The 20777-nt window shown below is 35.2% G+C and overlaps 4 protein-coding genes and 1 pseudogene across 4 annotated transcripts; 4 read left to right on the forward strand and 1 right to left on the reverse strand.

Annotated features, from left to right (window-relative positions):
• The first annotated feature begins 49 nt into the window (after nt 1-49).
• Nucleotides 50-3204, forward strand: LOC142545201 (uncharacterized). Its single transcript, XM_075652211.1, has 4 exons — nt 50-340; nt 578-948; nt 2180-2450; nt 2546-3204. Exons 2-4 carry the CDS (start codon nt 613-615, stop codon nt 2935-2937), a joined length of 999 nt encoding a protein of 332 aa, XP_075508326.1. The 5' UTR covers nt 50-340; nt 578-612; the 3' UTR covers nt 2938-3204.
• Nucleotides 3205-4048: 844 nt separating this feature from the next.
• Nucleotides 4049-5657, forward strand: LOC142545202 (uncharacterized; annotated as a pseudogene).
• A 126-nt stretch (nt 5658-5783) lies between these two features.
• LOC142545199 (E3 ubiquitin-protein ligase At1g63170-like) lies at nt 5784-9146 on the reverse strand. The gene is made up of 4 exons (XM_075652210.1): nt 8493-9146; nt 7208-7333; nt 6832-7123; nt 5784-6263 (listed from the first exon to the last, which is right to left on the reverse strand). Exons 1-4 carry the CDS (start codon nt 9134-9136, stop codon nt 6111-6113), a joined length of 1215 nt encoding a protein of 404 aa, XP_075508325.1. The 5' UTR covers nt 9137-9146; the 3' UTR covers nt 5784-6110.
• Nucleotides 9147-10972: 1826 nt separating this feature from the next.
• LOC142545198 (serine/threonine protein phosphatase 2A 57 kDa regulatory subunit B' kappa isoform-like) lies at nt 10973-14558 on the forward strand. The gene is made up of 2 exons (XM_075652209.1): nt 10973-12971; nt 14017-14558. Exons 1-2 carry the CDS (start codon nt 11835-11837, stop codon nt 14350-14352), a joined length of 1473 nt encoding a protein of 490 aa, XP_075508324.1. The 5' UTR covers nt 10973-11834; the 3' UTR covers nt 14353-14558.
• Nucleotides 14559-16117: 1559 nt separating this feature from the next.
• LOC142544528 (gibberellin 3-beta-dioxygenase 1-like) lies at nt 16118-18393 on the forward strand. Its single transcript, XM_075651569.1, has 2 exons — nt 16118-16640; nt 17756-18393. Exons 1-2 carry the CDS (start codon nt 16147-16149, stop codon nt 18312-18314), a joined length of 1053 nt encoding a protein of 350 aa, XP_075507684.1. The 5' UTR covers nt 16118-16146; the 3' UTR covers nt 18315-18393.
• The last annotated feature ends 2384 nt before the right edge of the window (nt 18394-20777 follow it).

Consider the following 20777-nt stretch of genomic DNA (forward strand, 5'->3'; position numbering starts at 1 on the left):
AATCCCGAAGGGATGTTCGGGGAACAAGCTGCGGATATAAACGAGCCTCTCCTGCTCTGCAAATCTCAGCCTCCGTTTCCAGCGTCTCCATTTCTCTATTCACCAAACAAACCCTTATTACTCCGCCTATACACACACACCTTTGACTGTATCTATCTATTACGCCTTTTCACACACAAAATCAACACAGTTGCTCATTTGATTTACATATCCAGGCCCCGTCTCTTCTCCCTCTCCGAAACCCTAATCCTCAGTTAACCCTAATTCCTGGAATTCCGAATCCATCGAAATATTCTGATTAAGAGTTTTATACTGATATCATCACGAAATCGGATTTCAGGTGTTTAATTCACACAAGTTCTGTTTTTTGGGGTTTGGAAAATGCTTATCTCTTTTTAGATTAATTTTGAAAATTCAGTTTTGCATATCAATTGTTTATTTGTTTGCTTTTCTAGTCACTTTTGAACTGTGTTAAGCATATGTAATATTTGATTCACGAATCAAGTTCTTGATACCATCGGGAGTTACTACGTCTGAGCTTTGCCTGAATTCTAATTTTACCCCTTTGTTTCTTTAGGTTTTTTTATATCTTTGAGAAAAGCTACGACGAAAATGGCAGGAGGTGGAAACAGGAGAAGCGAGGGATCGTTGACAGCGAGCAACACCAATGTTTTTGCTGCACTTGATAGTTTGAGGAAGAAGAAAAAATCTGAGAAAGAAAAGAGCTCTTCTAAGGGTGTTGCAAAATCTGCTTCTGGGATATCGAAGGATTCCGAGGACAAGCCACAAGTGTACTGGGCTCCGACACCATTGACAGTGAAGTCGTGGGCTGATGTGGATGATGAGGATGATGATGATTACTACGCGACCACTGCTCCTCCTCAAGCGATATGGGCTGGTTCTGGTCTGAATAAAGCTGAAGAAATGCAGCAACTTGATCCTCTGGAGGTATAGGAAACAAGGATTTTTGTATAATACGGAATTGGTTTTCTTTGTGCAATTATGTGGGTGAATTTATGTGTTTATTATACATGTTTGTCTTCATGTTCGAATGTGGTTAATTCTTGTTAAATGTCATACCGCGAAAATTATGCATTTGTTCTTTGCATTTAACCATTTTTGGCCTATAACAAATTAACGCTTGCTATATCTTGATATTATATTCTAAGGAGGTTTTTTTATGAATGAATCTCTAGCATTTGTTATTCATCGTACAAGCATATGATTTGCTTGATTCAGTGATAGCACGGGATAGTAGAATTGGCTTTAGTGAGTTGTCATGTTGCTCTTGTTTGCCCTTTTTCCTTTCTAGGGTTTAATGTTTCTGTTACCAGAAATTTCTTGATTATATATTTTAATATATTGTTATTTGTCCAAATTGGATGATGTCATTACAAGATCGTTTGCCACTTGTTTTGTGTTCTTTTAGCAAACAAATAGGAAATTCATCAATGTGTATTGTTAGTGATTGTGATTCTCTGTCAAGATATCTTCTGATGTGAGCTAATACAGTGTAATGATGATGTTAATGAATTGATAATGTCAGAAGAGACAAATATATATCTGGTATGACTGTATGAGTGGTATGTACTCTTGGCCCTTTCCCTTGAGTTGTGCAGTTCTCAATAATTATATTAATTGTTATTTTGATAATTTAAAATAAGGATCCTGCATTGTCCGGGAATAAAATGCTTGATGCATCACTTTGTTGAAAGGACGAACTTTGACCCTTGCTGTCTTCTTAGAAATATATTTATTGAATGCTACAATAATGATAGCTGATTCGCTATCAATGTTAAGAAATCAAACATGAAATTTTCTCAATTTCCTACCAAAACCATTTCCTATAGTGCTCTTCTTTTCCCAAGTCTTTTATTGGTTTTGTGACTTGTGTTAAGACTTCCACTTCTTTAATTATGACTTTTGATTGCCTACGAAGCACCGATTGCGAACATATTTTTCACCATCACTGTGACTTTCTACTGAAACTGTAACAATTCTTTTATGCTTCTTGCATTAAGAAATATCGAAATATCATTCAGCAAAAATCCCTATCGTCTGAAAGAAACATTTACATTAATCGTCGATGTTTGCAAAATATTTGAATCGTTAATTATAAGTTGGTTTGAAATGCATGAATTGTATTCGTAACTAGCCGCGGTTTTCAATCAAATTTCAGGAAAGCGAAAGTGAAGATGAACTTCTTGTTGAAGGTGATGACGATTTGGAAGATGAGCCTGAAAATGAAGCGGAGCCTGAAAATGAAGCAGAGGTGCTAGCACAGCCTGAGCTAACGGCCAAAAAGCCTGTTGAACTTTCTCCAGCGCCTAAAGAGGCAGAAAGGCAGCTTTCCAAGAAGGAGATGAAGAAAAAGGAGCTTGCCGAGCTGGATGCTCTATTGGCTGATTTTGGAATTAACCAGAAAGAGAAAGCTGAAGATGAGCTAGCCGGTGACTACATTTCCTGGATTCTTGTAAACCACTAAATACCCCTGTCACACTGTGGACCTCAAGCTGAATTTCTCTTATTTAATACATATATGCAGATCCCACCATGGAAAAGAAGGACGGACAGTTGAATGAAGGTGCAGAGAAGGACAATGCCCCTGCTGAATCAAAAAGCGCAAAGAAGAAGAAAAAGAGGGATAAGGCTGCAAAAGAGCTGAAGGAACCTCAGGATCAACCCCAGCCCGATGTTTCGGATTTTCCTAATGGACAAGAAAAACACGCTGCAGCTGAAGAAGTGGAGGAAGATGCATCTGGAGTTGATTTGAAAGAGCGGCTCAAAAGGGTGGCATCTTCCAAGAAAAAGAAATCCTCTAAAGATGTGGATGCTGCTGCGAGAGCTGCTTCTGCTGAGGCTGCAGCAAGGAGTGCAAGACTCGCAGCTGCGAAGAAGAAAGAGAAAAGCCATTACAACCAGCAGCCAGTTCGGTAAGAAAAGATTATCGCGGCTACTTATAAATGGAGCTGAATTTTTCATTGTTGGTTATAAATGGAGCTGAATTTTTCATTGTTGGTTAATAAACTCAGATCTCCTGTCCAGTTTCTTGGTAAATGGACTTTACTATGATGTTACATTTCCCTGACCGATTTGGTTGCTGAGATCTTGTTATATTTGAGTACTTTGGACGTAATAGATCAGTTTGTAACATACCAGTACTCCTGTATCTATCTTTATCTTTTATTTTATCTTATTAGTTCATGGGGTGAATTTTCTTTGATTTAATCGCAGTGTGTCGCCTTACCATGTAAATTTGAACCAATCTTATATCGGGAAAAAAAACTACATATAAAGTTTGAATCTTAATGATACTACATGTTTGATAATCCAGTCCCTTTTGACTGCTCTTTAGTATTAAAGATGTCCGTCTTTCTTTGATTTCATGAACTACATAATAAGTCAAACTTGAGGATCTTTAGAGAAACACAAATCGTTTATTTTTATATAAGATTCTCAAATTCAACCCAAATTTAAAGAAGGTTCGAGTTTTCTGATTTTAAAAGTAAGTCCACATGGACAAATTCAGAAGTTTTGTTGAGCGGAGAAATGAATAGCTGATGTATATCAAATGAGAAGTACAAGCAAAAAATCGTTTCCTCTGTACCGCAAAAAATGCGGGGAAGGGAGGCTTGCACCTTCCGTTGAAAATAACATATGATCAATGTTTTTTTCCCTTTTATTCTTTTGTTTTTCGCTTTTTTGCTCTTCCTCGATCAAAACACAATTCAAAGCTCGGATGCCCCAAGAGAAGTAAGGTCATCTTTCTGAAATTATTTATTCTTCTGTTTATATGAATTCAACTCAATTAAGAATCAAAGGTTCAGATTATTGAAGAAATCATAGAGATAAGGGAAAAATTCGAAGAAAAAAAAACTGACAAAAAACATGGACTACCCTTCAAGATTTTTTGAATTAAGATGTTGATGGTTCAAAATCAACAATTTCACGTATTTATGGAGTTCAATAAAGATTTGCAAGGATGATCTGAGAATAAAATCCATATTGGGAAACTGAAGAAAGAGGGAGGAAGATAAATAAATAAATAATGGGTGTGGATTATTACAATATACTGAAAGTGTAGAGGGGTGCGACAGAGGATGATGTCAAGAAATCTTACAGAAGATTGGCCATGACATGGCATCCAGACAAGAATCCCAACAAGAAGGAAGCCGAGGCCAAATTGAAGCTAATTTCAGAGGCCTATTTGTGATTTCTTTATTTTGCCTTCAAAAACATACACGAACACAGACAAATGGATCTTGATCCTGCCCATGTTTTATGTTAAACCACGAAATAACTGTTAGTTGTATTTAAGTTGCATTAGAAAAAATAATTTCGGTGAGATCTTCTTCTTGTTGCCCTTGTTTCATGGAAGCCAACGAGTCCTGCAACACCTTAAAATATCATTTTTTATTGCAAAACTTCATGTGTCATTTTGTATAATAACATGAGTTTCCATCCACATGATAAAAAATGTAAGAATGAGAGTGCTTGAACTTCTCTCCTCTTTATACGCTCTCACTTGAACAACATTCTTGCATCATTCTTAGGTCTTGAGTGATCCTCAGAAAAGGCAAATCTACGATCAACACGGTGAAGAAGGTCTAAAAGACATGCCACCACCCGGTTCGGCAGAAAACCGAAACGGTTTCAATCCTCGAGACGCAGAAGATATTTTTGCTGAATTTTTTGGGAGTTGCCCATTTGGATTTGGATCAGCGGGAGCCAGTAGGTCGATGAGGTTTTCGTGCAATGGAGGGACGTTTGGGGGATACAGTGGAAATGATAACAACTTTAGACACTATAGCGATGGAAATGGAGTGAACATGGTAAAGAAACGACCACCTGTGCAGAGTAAATTGCCTTGCAGCCTTGAGGATCTGTATACTGGATCAACAAGAAAAACGAAGATATCTAGACAAGTGGTTCTAGCAAACGGGTAGGTATGATCTTTTTATTGCATGAAACCTCGTAACTTCAAGAGCATGTATTACAATATAAAATCATTACTTTTGCACCTCAAAATTATTATTGCAATGTAATTAGATCAACAAAACGTTAAAGAATGCTATTCTTCAACGGGGTCTTCCTTTTAAAAAAATGGATCCTATTTGCAGGAGGTTGGCGCGAGAAACTGATATGTTAAACTATTGATATAAAACCTGGATGGAAAAAGGGAACGAAGATTACTTTTAAAGACAAAGGAAATGAGCAACCGAACCATCTCCCTGCAGACCTTGTCAATATTCAGGAGAGATGGCAATGACTTACTCATGAACTACAACGTAACGTTGGCAGAAGCGATCTGGGGTGTAACTGTGGAGGCCAAAACATTGGACTATCGAGATTTGTTGATCCCAGTGAATGAAATCATCAGCCCTGGTTATGAAGTATTGGTTTCAGGAGAGGGTATGCCTGTTGCGAAGGAGCCTTGGAAACGGGGTGATTTGAAAATCCGGTTCGAAGTTAAGTTCCCCACAAGATTGACAACTGAGCAACGAGCTGCACTCAAGCGGGCTCTGGGAGGTTGATATTAAAAGGGTTAAAGGGTTCATAGTTTTATTTTTCTGGTGCGTGGACAGATTTTTCTTTCGCATCCATTGCATCTATCCACGCATGAAGCAATGGTTCTTTTGGGATGTTTGATGAACGATGAGGGGTTGATTCTTGTTTTTTCTACCGACTCCCGCAGATTAATTATATGTTTTTTCTGCATTTTTCTTAGAACAGAAAGGTATATATAATATGACATTTCATTGGTAAAATAAAATTTCATATATTTCAAACTCATTCTATACAATCATATTGAATTATTCTACGAAATAATGGTAACAAGTTACACAACAATTTTCTCATCATTGTATGACCTAAAAACTGCTACAATCTTTTTCACATGCAAACTAATACACAGTACACGTTTAAAATTATGGAATGCAAATAACAATATACAACAGTAAAGACCAATCAGTCATGGCATTTGGGCATCAACTCAAAAATACACAAGTATATACCCTCCAGCGATAGAGAAATATTGTGCTGAATATAATTCACCGAGTTTTATCATATAGTTTGGTCTCGCAGGCTGGCGGTTGCTTGAGTCATGGAACTCAAAATGGTCTCACCACATCTGTTTTGCACAGAGGACACAAAGCGTTGATTTTCAGCCATTTATCAACACAATCTTTGTGAAAGAAATGGGAACAAGGCAACTCTCTGAGCTCATCATTGTGCACATATTTCGCCAAGCAAATACAGCATACCTGAGGAGCAGAATGACCAACCAAATAATTCTTAGTCAGAACTACTGGGGTTCACAAGAGCTCGCTTGCAAACTTATGCATCACATAAATTGAGTAAGGTTGCGTGCAAATTTATTCTTAAGGTTGAAAACCCACAAGAATGGGGTCAAATTTGGAGAAAATAAGTTCAATGAAACATTACAATAACATCTAGGACATAAATTAAAGTTGGGTTAGGCATTTGTTATATCGAGTAATAGATGATTGTGATGTACTGACTAAGAAACTCAACATACACTGATAAATTTAAATGTCTATGCTACATATGGTGTTCTGACAAATTTGCTTTCTAAACATCTATCTATTCATTGGCATCTAACCTTATATTTTTACAGAAAATAAAGGCAACAAGCACCTAGAGATATATTCTCAAATTATAGCTAAATCAGGCTTCAATGTCTTTCACAGCTCTTCCATAGACAAAAATAGCAAAAAAGAATTTTGGAGAACAAAGTAGTCAAATCATTTAAATAAATCTATGTATAATGAAAAACTTAGGCATTTCTAGCATGAGATGACCAAAGCCTACCGCATCCTCTCCTGATATTAAACGCTCTTTTTCCGTTCCAGCAGCCACTATGCCACCTTCACCAGCTCCCGAGCTACTTTCCTTGTTACTGCTACTCTTAATTTTCCTTGCTTTGAATTTATAAGTTGGCAAAGAACTGATAGACTCTTGAGTAGCTCCTCTGTTTGGATATGCATCTTCTCTGAATCTCAGGACTGAAAATATACAAGGGAGGCAGCAGCAAATTGCCGCACAGAGGATAAAAGGCATCGCATATCCAATACAACTAAAGGTAAGAAACACTATACACAACCTGTAGAAGTTGAGCATAAGAAACCAAATAAATCAATATCTGTGGGACTCTGTGTGTGTAGAAAATATGTATTATGGAAATAACCTGTACAAATTGGGAGCATCAGTTGAAGATGAGTGCCCTCCAAAAATCCAAACATTACCAACCACAAACCAAACGGCAAAAAAGCAATCCAAACCCATCTTGAAGTATTCAACAAACTTCTTGAGCCTGCAAGAATAAGCCCAAAACATTTAGCTCTCATCAATGTACTCAGCGTTATTCATGATAACAAGACAAAAGAGGTCCAAGTTTCTATGCAATAAATGATAGTATTAAAGAACAATACCATCAATAATTTATCAAATGTTAGATCATTTTTTCAAATGGTATCAATGTTAAATCACTTTTTCCAAGTCGCTAACTGAGACAAAGGAAACTATAACTATTTAACATTCATGTACATATCTCCTTGGAAAATAATCAGGACAAAGTACCACTTCATGGATATCACTCCGATATGACCTTCCTGAAGATAAATGACCATAAGTACCCAAAACTTATGTCTGTGCTAGTTCTTGGTGGAAAGAAAATTGAGGTGAAATAAGGTAAACTCAGAAAGGAACAAGTTTTCCATATATTAATACGCAAGGAAGCAAGAAGTAGATTGTATAGACCAAAAATGTTATTCTAAGATCATCGACCATTGCAATATTATAAATGAGTTCACTCATGTATATACGGGAATATCATTTTGGCACATCGAATTCCTTCTTTTTTTATGATATTGAATGAAAAGATTAATGAGAACTGTGATACAGAGATTTTTTCTCCTATATTTGTTGAAACCTTTTCCTATCATTTGGAACCTGTCTAATTCTTCTGTCAATGTGTGCTATTCCAATGTCCAAGCCGTATTAAAATATCTAACCTTTCTTCTCGAATGACTGCAAGATTTGTGACTGACTTCTCTAAACAAGACTTGTAACAAGATTCCTAGAGACATCATGAGAAAATGCATCGATGTTGTAAATAACATCTCAGCACATAATCCACGACGTTCAGTGACTCGCAACCATTTCCTCTTGTTCCTGCTTGAAATTTTCTCCAAGCCAACAAGTTACAATCTTGAAATCACTTTGTGCACAAGGCCAAATCAAGGAGCAACAAAACACATCAAAGAACTCAATACTAATGAAAACCACTTAAGTATCCACAACTGCAATTTCAAAAATCCAAATTTCATTGACAAATGCGACAACTTGATCCATCCCCAAAAAGGAAATTAAGAAAGAAAAAAACAACAGTATTGATTTTGATTCCATTACAGTGTTGAGATAAATAACATGAAAAAAACAAAACAAAAGGATTAAACAAAAATTTTGATTACCTTGGATTTGGCATCCCATTACTTTGAATGCCTCTAGTTGTCGTTGCTGTTGTCCAGTGATCTTCCGCCCCCATAACTCTTCCAGTCAAAGAACCTGAACTATTGTTGCCTTGAGAGGACTCTTGACTTTGTTGAGATGAAACCTGTTCAGAAACCTGGTTTCGATATTTAAAACGCCAATAGAGAAGAGGAAGAATTGCCAAACATCCAGATGCATAACCAACAATCCATGTTCTCAAAGGAGCTCGTGGTTTCTCATGATTTGACAGAGATAAAACAATAATAGCAGCAATAATTTGGCTAACTGTCAGCACTAGCTCAACAGATATCCATAACCCTGAATTTAATGGACTCCTTTGGCGCCCTCGACTATTACCTCTTCTTAGTAGTGATGAATTCCTTGAGTTCGAGTCATTTAAAGGATATAGAGGAGCCCTTGAACTAGTAGACATCCGATCTTCACTATGTTGCTGCTCCATGCCACTTGATGCCCTCTCACGGGAGGAGCCAGATGAAGAAGCATCACTACTAGTAGCAATTTCAATAACATGTTCATCTGCATAATGAATATCTGCTCGGTCCATTAACAACGGAACTTTGTTTGTTTGGCTTTTACGATGAAGTCCAAGCAAGGGCAAAGCCATGCAAGTTCACAGAGCAGACGAAGAAAGCAGATAACATGGAATAACACGCTTTCTAAAGTTAAATCCGTGATATAATTTGGTCACAGCCGAATGTGGTGGAATTTTCCTCTACACCAGCCTGCGTATGTTAAACTCTGTTTCCTGGTCAATAACAGGAGGCAGGATGAACCACTAAGAGTAGAATGAATAGTAATCATGCTAACAAACTATTACACCTCTTTCAATAAAAACTAAACCATCAAATTATAAGTATTAAAGTATGAAGTGCAGTGAATTATCTAGCCAATCAAACCATCTTAACTTGCACTATTTAGATCAAACCACCAATCATCAGCATAAACTCATCGAAATTACCATGACATTCCGAAACGAAAACATACAGTAAAAGGGGACAAGAAAATCCTTCATTGATGCAATTTCCAGAATTCAAATAGATTTCAGTCTCCGAATGCTAAAATAGAGATCCCAATTAGCAAAGGCGTTAAATCGTTGATCATATTTCACGGACTATGACCAAAAGAATCCAAACCCCCAAGTAGCAAGAACTTCAAGAAACATAAACTGAGCATTAGAATTGAAACCCAAAAAAAGAACGAAAAGACACCCACTCATTTACACGACAACCAACCAAAAGACCCATAAATGATCATAAAAATTATCAATCTAACAGATTAAGCAAAAGGAAAATACGATACTGACGAGTGTTTCAATTATAGCCAGGCGAAAACCCAGACAGATATTTCTGCTTTGAATCGCTTATTTTGATGATTTTTGGATCATTACTTTTGTCGATTTTGTAGAAAATAAATTAAAGAGTTCGTTTTTAATCGTCTTCCGATGTCTTGTATTTTTGCCTGGCTTGACAGAGTCATCCTAGAATATTCTATTAAATCAACAGTGGTCTGAATTTCTTTTAATAAAACTATTTTTAGAATTTTAATTTTTTGAAATGTAATTTCCAATTATTATAATTTTTATTATCTTTAAATAAATAGAAATTAAATATTTTAGTTCTTGTTTTCACAATTCAAAGACATAACAAATCAATATAATAGAGTTTAAATGGATTTGAATTAACTAATTTCATAATAGTTCCCCCGTTAACTAAACAACCAATTTTCAGTTATGCATTAAATTTTTCAAAAATAAATTTCATTTTATATGCTAGGTAATTTTCTTGGGGTTGTCGTGGAACTATATTAATTTATATGTTGTATGTGCTTATATTTGTACTCACCATTATATGACATTTATCTATTAATATATAATTTTGATATGTTTCATCACATAAAATAAATAAATGTTATTTAACTAATAAGTACGTAGATGAACACAGAAGATAAATAACATTGCTAAATTATATATATATATATATATATATATAAATTTGAAGGTGTTGTGATGAATGTATTTGAATTAAATATATATATGAAACTAAATAGAAGCAATAAAATATTAAATTCTATCATTGTAGCCACATGCCATTTCCCCTTCCCAATAATTGAAAAAGACTCTCCGAACGATTTCAACCTCATGTGTCGAAAGTAAATATATAATATAGTTTGAGTTATTGGTATTTTAAATGAGACAGATAAATTTGTGTTAAACTGAAATATCAGAATTTGATAAACTATCTTAGTCGATTAATGTTCGGATCAAATTTTAAAGCTATAACATTTAATATATATATATATATATATATATATATAAGTAAATATTTGAGAGAGTGTCATAGATAGTACAGTAGAAACTTAAAAACGTCAAAACTTCATATCGAGCAGCGTATTGATGTATATGTGGCATGTATGCAATTGCATGACAAGTATGTTTTCCACCTGTGAAGAGATGTGATTTACCATTCGGATGAAAGAAAAGATGGGCCAAATCTCATGCAGTCCATCTGCATACAGAAAAAAGAGCAATCATCATTTGTTTTCTTTCCTTTTCTTTTTTCTGTCTTCTCAACGCAAGCGAAGAGACAAACAATTAACAACTCACTTGAAATTATGGAAGTTGATCCTTCTCTTTTCCACAAATCCACCCATCTGTGACAAAGTTTCATCATCATAGTTGAAGACATACGCACATATGTCTCTCTCCACCTGCTGGAAACGCTTGGTAGTCGAAGATCCAACCTTTTCCCTGTAATCTGCGTGTGTGTTTGTACCCCCCTCCCCCCCCTTCTCTCATTCTCATCTTTATTTCAATAATCTTGTCCCTGTTTGTGTCCTTTTCCCCCTTCTTTTGATCTCTGAAAAGTTTGTGCAGTTAGCATATATGTGTGTAGAAGAAGAATTCTTTTTTATGTAATATGTGGGGATTTCGTTAATTATATTTTCTTCAATGGTGGGTTGTGGCAAGAGTTTTTCTTTATCTAGCTGAAAATTGTGTGGGATGTATGGATGTGACTTGTAGGGTTTGTTGGCTTCTTTTTTCTTAGAAATCTTTGTTCAAAATTTGTTCGAATCTCACAATTTATGATGTTAATTTATTTATGGGATTTTCTCGATTTAAGTTTTTTTTCCCCAGATCCCCAATTTTCAACATCTATGGACTATTCTCTGGGCTAGATTTTCATCCATCTCCTCCACTTCAAATTAGTTTAAGTTGAAAACACTAAAAGCAAAGCTGCAGTCTAGATTTTCTAAGTAAAGTTTCAGTCTTTTATCCAATCGAAAGAGGAAATTGAAGGCCCAGAATGTGGAAGCAAATTCTTAACAAACTCCCTCGAAAATCCCAGAAGACGGATCAAGATTCGCAAAGAAACCCTAGTTCAGGCCCCAACGTACCATGTCAGGTTACGGTCCGGGCCAATGCAGCCAACCCTGCTATCAAACGGGCTTCAGCTGCAGTCTTTCCAGCCAGTGTTATTGCAGGAATTGAGCCGTTGCAAGCCTTCAAGGATGTCCCAAGTTCAGAAAAAATGAATCTTTTCATTAGTAAGTTAAGTCTTTGCTGTGTAGCATTTGATTTCACTGATCCGACCAAAAATATCCAAGAAAAGGAGCTTAAGCGAGTCACACTGCTCGAGCTTCTTGATTTTGTTTCACAGAGCCCTCCAAAATTCTCGGAGCCTGCAATTTTAGCATTGTGCAAAATGTGCGCCATTAATTTGTTCCGTATTTTCCCACCTAATTATCGGCTGAGTAACAAAAGTGCGGGTGAAAAAGATAATGATGATGAGCCAACTTTCGATCCTGCATGGTCTCGCTTGCAGATAGTGTATGATTTCTTGCTCAAGTTTGTGACTTCCACTTCTTTGGAGGTGAAAGTTGCGAAGAAATATATCGATCATTCCTTTATTCTGAAAATAATCGACTTGTTTGATTCGGAAGATCCCAGGGAACGGGACTGTCTGAAGGCGATTCTGCATAGGATTTATGGGAAGTTTATGGTCCACAGGCCATTTTTAAGAAAGTGCATAAGCGATGTGTTCTACAGATTTGTATTTGAGACAGAGAAGCATAATGGGATTGCTGAGTTGTTGGAGATTTTTGGGAGTGTCATCACGGGATTTGCTGTCCCTTTAAAAGAGGAGCATAAGATATTTCTTTGGAGAGCATTGGTTCCGCTACACAAGCCCAAGTCGTTGGGGATTTACTTTCAGCAGCTGTCGTATTGTGTGACTCAGTTTATCGAGAAGGATCCTAAATTGGCAGGCGTTGTGATTCATGGGCTATTGAAATATTGGCCGATTACAAATAGCCAGAAGGAGGTGATGTTTTTAGGTGAGTTGGAGGAGATTCTCGAAGTGATCAATATCGCTGAGTTCCAAAAGATCATGGTTCCGTTGTTCCAGAGAATCAGAAACTGCATAAATAGTTACCATTTTCAGGTGACTGTTCAATTCTACAGTATCTTTCCTTAACCCCTTTTTTAGTTGCTTTTGATATCATAATGATGTGTAATTCTTTAGTTGGAGTATTGAAGTTTAATATCTTCCGTTGTCTGTTAGGATTGTCAAGTTCCTATTATTTTTCCACAAGAAGATAGCGCGTGATTATGGAAAAGCATTTACTTTATTAGATTGATATACCAGATTTTTATTGGTTTTTGTATTATCTAATACCTCTGTCGGTCGTCATAAGTTGTCTACCAGAAAGAGGTTGTGATATGGCATTAAATATGAGTAAAACCCGGCCCATCATTTTTTTTATAAAAATTGTTACGCATGCATGTCATTAACGAAAGTTTGTTTTCAACTGTCACTAAATTGCATAGGAGCCCCTACACTCATAACAAATGTTATTTCCCTAGGTTATACCGAATCTTGCAATTTCAAGTCGTGTCTGAACAAAGCTTTAGCGAAACTCCTGAAAAGGGATTAAAGATCATCTAATGAGAGCAACTGGGATCAAGATTTTCTGAAATATTAAAAATGTTCTTGATAAGGCCGATTAAATTTTAATGCAGGCGAACCATCCGAGACCACTGGGTACTCCGGTTAGAAAATATTAAGCTGCTAGAATAATCAGCCCAACATCAGGCATTATACTTCATCGGATAGCCTCGAGGTGGTGCTATTCTTCAGTGAAATGGGTTTTATAGTTGGCAGTGATAGCTTTTTCAACATGGAAAAATTAATAAAGAGACTGTTTAATGATGTTTAGGTATATTGAATGGCAATATCTCTGTACTCTTTTTTGGAGATGCATAGCAGAATTTATCAAATCCCATATGGTTTTACTATCAAGGGATCTTAGCCTATCTTTCTTTTTGCCCCATTTGATATGTTATTTTGACCGATCATATATTTAATTCTGCGTCTGTTACATTTCTTTTACATTAAAGTTTATCTATCTTTCCACTTTTAGTCTTGCAAGATCTCCTGCAGATGAATTGATTCCAGTTTAATTCAATTTCCTCCGGTCCCATTGCAGGTAGCCGAAAGGGCTCTGTTTTTGTGGAACAATGACCAAATTGTCAATCTAATTGCACACAACCGCCAAATTATACTGCCCATAGTATTCCCAGCTCTAGAAACCAATGCACAAAACCACTGGAACCATGCTGTCCTGAACTTAACTTTAAGCGTGAGAAAAATGCTCGCTGAAATGGACGATGCTCTAGTGTTAACTTGCATGTCCAATTGCCGAGAGGAGCAAGAGAAAATGAATTTGGTCATGGAAAAGAGAAAGGAAACTTGGGAGCGTTTGGAAAATAGGGCTAGTCTTCAGCCAGTATCAGGAAACACTGCTGTTCTGGTAACTTATTAACCACCTCTTTTTCCTGTTAAGACAAGACCTTGCTGGCCTTTGTTCGTCCCAGAATCATTTTGTGATGGATTTGTTGCTGTTTAAATATGTTGTTTTCCCCAACGAAAGGCAGGGGAAGTGTATCTCCTTAGCTGTATCTTTTGTAAGGTGACTTGTGACTGCTTCCATGTGTGCCTTGATGATTTGCAGGTGCTATCTTTTCTTTATGTCTGCATTTCAACTTTTTATTGTTAATAGACGGTAATTTGACTTTTAAGACAGATGAAAGGTAGATTTCATGAATGAAGAATGAGTGTATATGCACGATATTTTCATTTTGTGTTGTCTCTAGACGAGTCCGACGAGGACAAAAGTATGACACTAGAATGGATGATGCATGATCAATTCTCATGAAGCTTTGTGTGACATGAATCTGGTTGTGTAAATTGTCACGTAGACATTCACTAGCAAGGCATGTGTTTTTGAACGTCTGTTGTAGTTTTACAATCGAATTGGAAATTGTTATTTGTTTTCTGTTCAAAAATAGAAAACCAGAATATCAGAACCAAGCTTGGGATTTGGGTCATAAAAGTACTTAACCCAGTCCAAATTCTGTTCCTACTAAAACTAGAAACACAATAATACACGAATTAAAAATTGTTTTTATAGAAAAGAAGGGGGCAGTTTTAGAATTAGATCGAACTTCAATTTTAAAGAATTGCGTGAAAGATAAAGTTCGAAAATGAAATACAATCTACTCAATTTTAAAATGTGTTTGAAAATGCCAATTCTCGTCTCCTACGAACGCAAACAATCTGTGTTCGTTTTTTTTAAACACAAAATTCAAGACAAGAAGCAGCCCAAGTCCACGATTTTTGTATTTTTCTATAATATATGTAATAGAATAGAAAACTACATAGCCAAGTCATGGATGGACGAGTGTCAAAACTTTCTTTCACGCTGTTTCACTTTTGTCTTCGTAGAAAACAACAAAATTACAACCCTACAGCCAACGTTTGATGCGCCCAGCCATCACAGACCGTCCCTGTTTAAACTTACCATATCTATGAGATTACTTCCCATCAATGATCACAAGATATGTATCATAAGTTTGTTTCGAATAATATGAACGGAGAAGACGGGGTTTGTCCTCGATGCGAATCGATTCTCAAATTCATTGCATCAATTTGACTCAAAATTAGAATGAGGAATTTAAAATCCAACCCTAAAACATTCTTCTGCTTCAATTTTAAATTCACTCATTAACTCAATCACATGAAATTTATGCATTTCAAATAAATCGTCTTATATCAAATCATTGAATGCAAACAAAACCTTAATTTTCAAAAATATATTGTTTAATCAATCAATTTAAGGTCATACACGATTGAGGTTTAAAAGAAACTATCAAGTCTAATATGTCCGCACATAATGTAAAACATTTTGGTACGGAGAGGGGAAAAAAAAGATAACAGTTTAATATTTCAGTGATTTAATAATTTGTTAAATATTTAATGGGACATCTAAGTGCATGAACACCAAGAGTTGTGCAGAACCATCCCCACATGTGTGTGTGTGTGTGTGTGTGTGTGTGTGTGTAGATAAATAAATTCCAAATCAGTACTTAATTAAAGACAGCACTCGGTCCATAAAGCCGTCCAGCGACGTGTAAAACTCATTAAAATCTATAATAATCGTTCCTAATATATATTTTCTGTATCTCACCTAACCTTTGGTAAGTCCAAAACGTATATTGTATATATAAGTTCATTTCTCATTTCTCAATCAAACATACTACCTACACAAAAATCCTTAATGGCGACAACTCTTTCAGAAGTCTATGGGGACACTCCTCTCCAACTTAAACACATAGTCCCTCTCGATTTCGACTCGATCCACGACCTACCTGACTCACATGTGTGGACCGAACCCGTCGATCTTTTATCGGGGAAACGTATATGTCAGTCACAAATGGACGAATCAAACGTGCCCATTGTAGACCTGGCGGCTCCAAATGCTTTGGAACTAGTAGGCGATGCATGCCGAAAATGGGGAATGTTCCAAGTGATGAACCATGGGGTGCCCTCGAGTTCGGTCGGTGATGCCGAGTCGCATGTTCGCCGGTTGTTTGCTCTCCCTGCTGAGCAGAAACTGAAGGCGTTGCGTTCTCCAGGTGGAGCCACCGGGTATGGGGTGGCTCGGATTTCTCCCTTTTTCTCCAAGTTAATGTGGCATGAGGGCTTCACCATTATGGGTTCTGCGGTCGAGCATGCTAAAGTACTTTGGCCTCAGGACTATGAAGAATTTTGGTAAGCCCATGCATATATAGGTTATTCATAACTACATATATAACATGATAAAATCCTTATCATATACGACGCTTGGATCCAGAAATTTGAAGTCATAAATTTAAAATCTAAAATTAATTTCAAATATATTTTATTGCTCGGATGAAACGTGATGGATCCAAAATACACACAAAATGAATGTTATTTTAAATCTGTTTTCAAATTCTCGCTCCAAATCAAACTCTTCCCTCAAAATGTAACTTTTTTAAAAATAATCCCATTTCTTCTCACGCTGGAAACAATTTTTAATATAATTATTACTTAAGTTATTGCAATATGCAGTACTATAAAATCTTGAAAATTACGTAAGAGAAAATTATCCATATAATCCATTTTAAATACTATATATATATATATATATATATATATATATATATTATTGGTAGATTATATATTAGACCGTTGAATTAATATAATATCATGTTCGTCACATGGTAAGCGCCACCTATACACATGTATATCTAAAGTTTAATTTTTGTATGAAAAGTTTGGTTATGTGATGGGATAATATTTTGAAATGAGTAATCCTACGTGTAAAACTTAGTCTTTACAACAATTTTTATATTACAAAAATTCGATACAAAAATTTCATTTAACAAATCTTACGATAAATTCAATATATATAAAATCTAATGTGATAATATCAAAATATTATCACATAATAGTAAAATCTCATGATATAATTGTTGTAAATATCGATGTACAGTATATTGGAGGTAGCTTTAGCATTACTCAATTGAAATATATAGATAACATAATTATTTTTAATTTCAATTATCTTATCTGAGTGTGTAAGGTCTCATTAATTCTTTATATGTATCGCACAATGCATAGGATAAAAATGAAGGCGATCCTAATTAACCGAGTTGTACTTACGATAGAGCTTTAGATAACATTACTTAAATTCGGCTTAAGACGATAACTGAGTCATTCGAACCCAACTCGATCGATCTATGAAATCAAAATTGAGTTCAAGTTCAGTTTAGATGGAGCCCATTAATGTAGCACTAGCTAGTAGCACGATATTAAACTTGCAAATTTATTGATAAATAAATAACATTAATTTGATTTTGCAGCAATGCAATGGAAGACTATCAAAAACAGATGAAATCATTAGCTCACAAAATCTTGGTCCTCATCCTCAAGTCCTTGGAGGCAAAAGATCAAGAAACCCTAGTTTCTGCAGCTTCTGTCCACAAATCTGAAGGGGCATTGCAGCTAAATTCTTACCCTTGTTGCCCCAACCACAACCAAGCCGTTGGCTTAGCTCCGCACACAGATTCCCTGCTTCTAACAATTCTGCATCAAAATGACACAGAGGGTCTTCAGGTTTTTCGCGAAAACTCGGGATGGATAACAGTTCCTCCAGTTTCAGAAGCCCTGGTCGTCAATATAGGTGATCTCTTGCACATCGTATCAAACGGAGAGTTTCGGACGGCGTATCATCGTGTGGTTCCTAACGAAACGAGGCACAGGTTTACGATGGCCTTCTTCTATGGCCCTCAAGGTGATTCTGTGGTTGCTCCTCTGTCGAGCCTCGGTTCTCCCCGGTATCGTTCAGTGACGGTTAAAGAGTATCTCAGCATCAAGAACAAGCATCTTGAGAAGGCAATTCCGTTGCTTAAAACAGGGTAGATGCGTTCATTTTGATCATCGTTGAACTAGGTCTAGAATTCTTGAATTGCCAACTTGAAAAGATAAATATTTTGGGGAGACGATACATTTTTATTTCCAAATGAGCTGAGTGATTGTATGATAAATAATGGTGTTTTTATGGGAAATAATGTGAGGTTATAATTATTAATTTTTGTAAATAAAGAATGTAAAATCAATAATATAATCTGAAACATTAGGGTAGTTTTCCTTTTAAAAAGACTGCAAACGCAAACTAGATTTGTAGCTGTTAAAATAGATAAATGATGAAAATAATTTCTCACTTCTAATATTCATTCAGTAAGCTATCAACGAATAGATGCAAAGAGAGACATTAAATAATATTATTTATAATAATAATAATAATAATAATAAATTAATTAATTAGTACCATATATATATTGGCATACATACAAAATCGAATATGTTTATTTAAAAGCATGTTGAATCACGTAGAGACAGGCATAAAGACATGCATAGTGACAAGCTAAACTTGCTAATGCATTAATTAATTTTACCAGATATTTTAATTAATAAATCAATAAGGCTTTATCTGCCGATGATTTTGAGCCTTTATATATTATTAGGGGAAAATATTCAAAATGAATTTTCTAAATTTGTCAAGTTTGTGTTCTAATCTTATAAATATTTAAATTTGAGTTAGGTTATGTTTTATCTTTTGAACTTTTTTTTCGAAATGTTTACTTGATGTTAAAAATATTGATATGTTATCGAGAAATGCTGATATATTCACGCGTGAACATTTTATAAAAAAAAAAAGACCAAAAATAAAAATATAATCTAAATTAGATAACTAAAATACGAAATAGACAAATTTAAAAGACTTATTACATGTATGATTAGTGTACAGATCAGGAACATGTTCAATAAACACACGCATGCACCATTGAACAAAGTCAAGTACTGTCACACACAAATGCATGGTTGTCTTATAACATAGTGTATCAAATTAAAGAAATTAATCACAATAGGATTATATTTTTAAAAAATTTATATAACATAAAATGAACAAAAATTAAATTTTATATATAATTTTTTTGATGATTTACGTTTGATCTTGTTTGGCTAATTAAGGCGGTATGATTAATATCTATAGAAACATATTACAAATAAATGTGAGTGGTTGCGTACTGAAATTGAGTCGAGTGGTGGGTCACGTCTCATTCTGTTTGGGACATATTAAAAAATCCAAGAAACTCGCTTTAGCTTTGTCTTGACTACATTTTTTCCATAGGCGTGACCACTTTCAATGGAAATTTTCCGTCTGTACCCTGATTAATTATTCAACGTGAAAATATCGAATTTTTTTTAATTATATTGTACAAAGTCAATGTTGGATGCAATAATTGTCCCTACTTGATAGAGCAATCGAACCGTGGTGCTTGAGCTGTTGTGCGGTTTAAAAGATTTGAGTTGCACCATTACCACTAGCTATAGCTTTTAGTAAAGCGGCAAGCGCTCTATCCTACAGTCAATAATGTGTTTTTTTAAAAGTCAATAATGTGTTTGCGTGTTACTGTTAACCCAAATCAATTAGCAAATAATCTTCTTAATTAATTACAAAATTCGATCATCAGGCATATACAGATTATATTAATGGAGTTTCAGATTCCGTGTTTTGGAGCCTTTTAAAAATAATTGTTATTCATAAAAAGATGGATCACAACATTATTAACTACAATATTCAACCTCGAAATGCGTCAGTATTTGGTTTTATTAAGAATGATGAGAGGCTACCAATCAAATTTTAAATAGTCAAAGGTATTTTTTGACTAGTGATGGATTTGCATGTTTTGACAACACACACATATATAACTAACCAAAAAAAAAAATAGTAAAATTATCTTCTAAGTTTTTTTTATTTTTATTTTGTGTTTTGGTGATGCAAGTATTTAAATCTGAATTTTAGTGATGTAAGTTGGAATATGTTTTGGTTCATAGTTTTTTTGTTTTTTTGTCAGAGTGCTGATATATTATCGAAAAATGCTGACATGACGCTGAAAAATACTGACATCATGGTGTCATCAATCCACTAAAAAACATACTGAAATTCAAAAAACAACAACGGAATTTAAAAGATCAAAACTCAAATTAAATACTTACAAGATCATATTTCAAAATATGCAAATTTAAATGATCGTTTTGAATATTATCCGACGAGAACATATATTTAAAATAAGTTAATAGAAATATATTATTCATCTGTACCCCATCAAATAAGAGATGAATCATTGTGACAAACCCACTAAAGACATTACAAATAAGAGAATACAATTTTTGCTGTGGGCAAAAGCCCAACACAGTAAGAACGATGCAATAATTGATTTTAAGGTCCTAGTGGAATGTGGTGGGACCATTTGTTCATTTGAGCCCAATAAAGTAGATATGTTGGTGTTTGCTCTCTATATCTTGTTTCTTTACTTT

Source organism: Primulina tabacum, chromosome 5, assembly GCF_025594145.1.
Source record: "Primulina tabacum isolate GXHZ01 chromosome 5, ASM2559414v2, whole genome shotgun sequence".
Taxonomy (NCBI): Eukaryota; Viridiplantae; Streptophyta; class Magnoliopsida; order Lamiales; family Gesneriaceae; genus Primulina; species Primulina tabacum.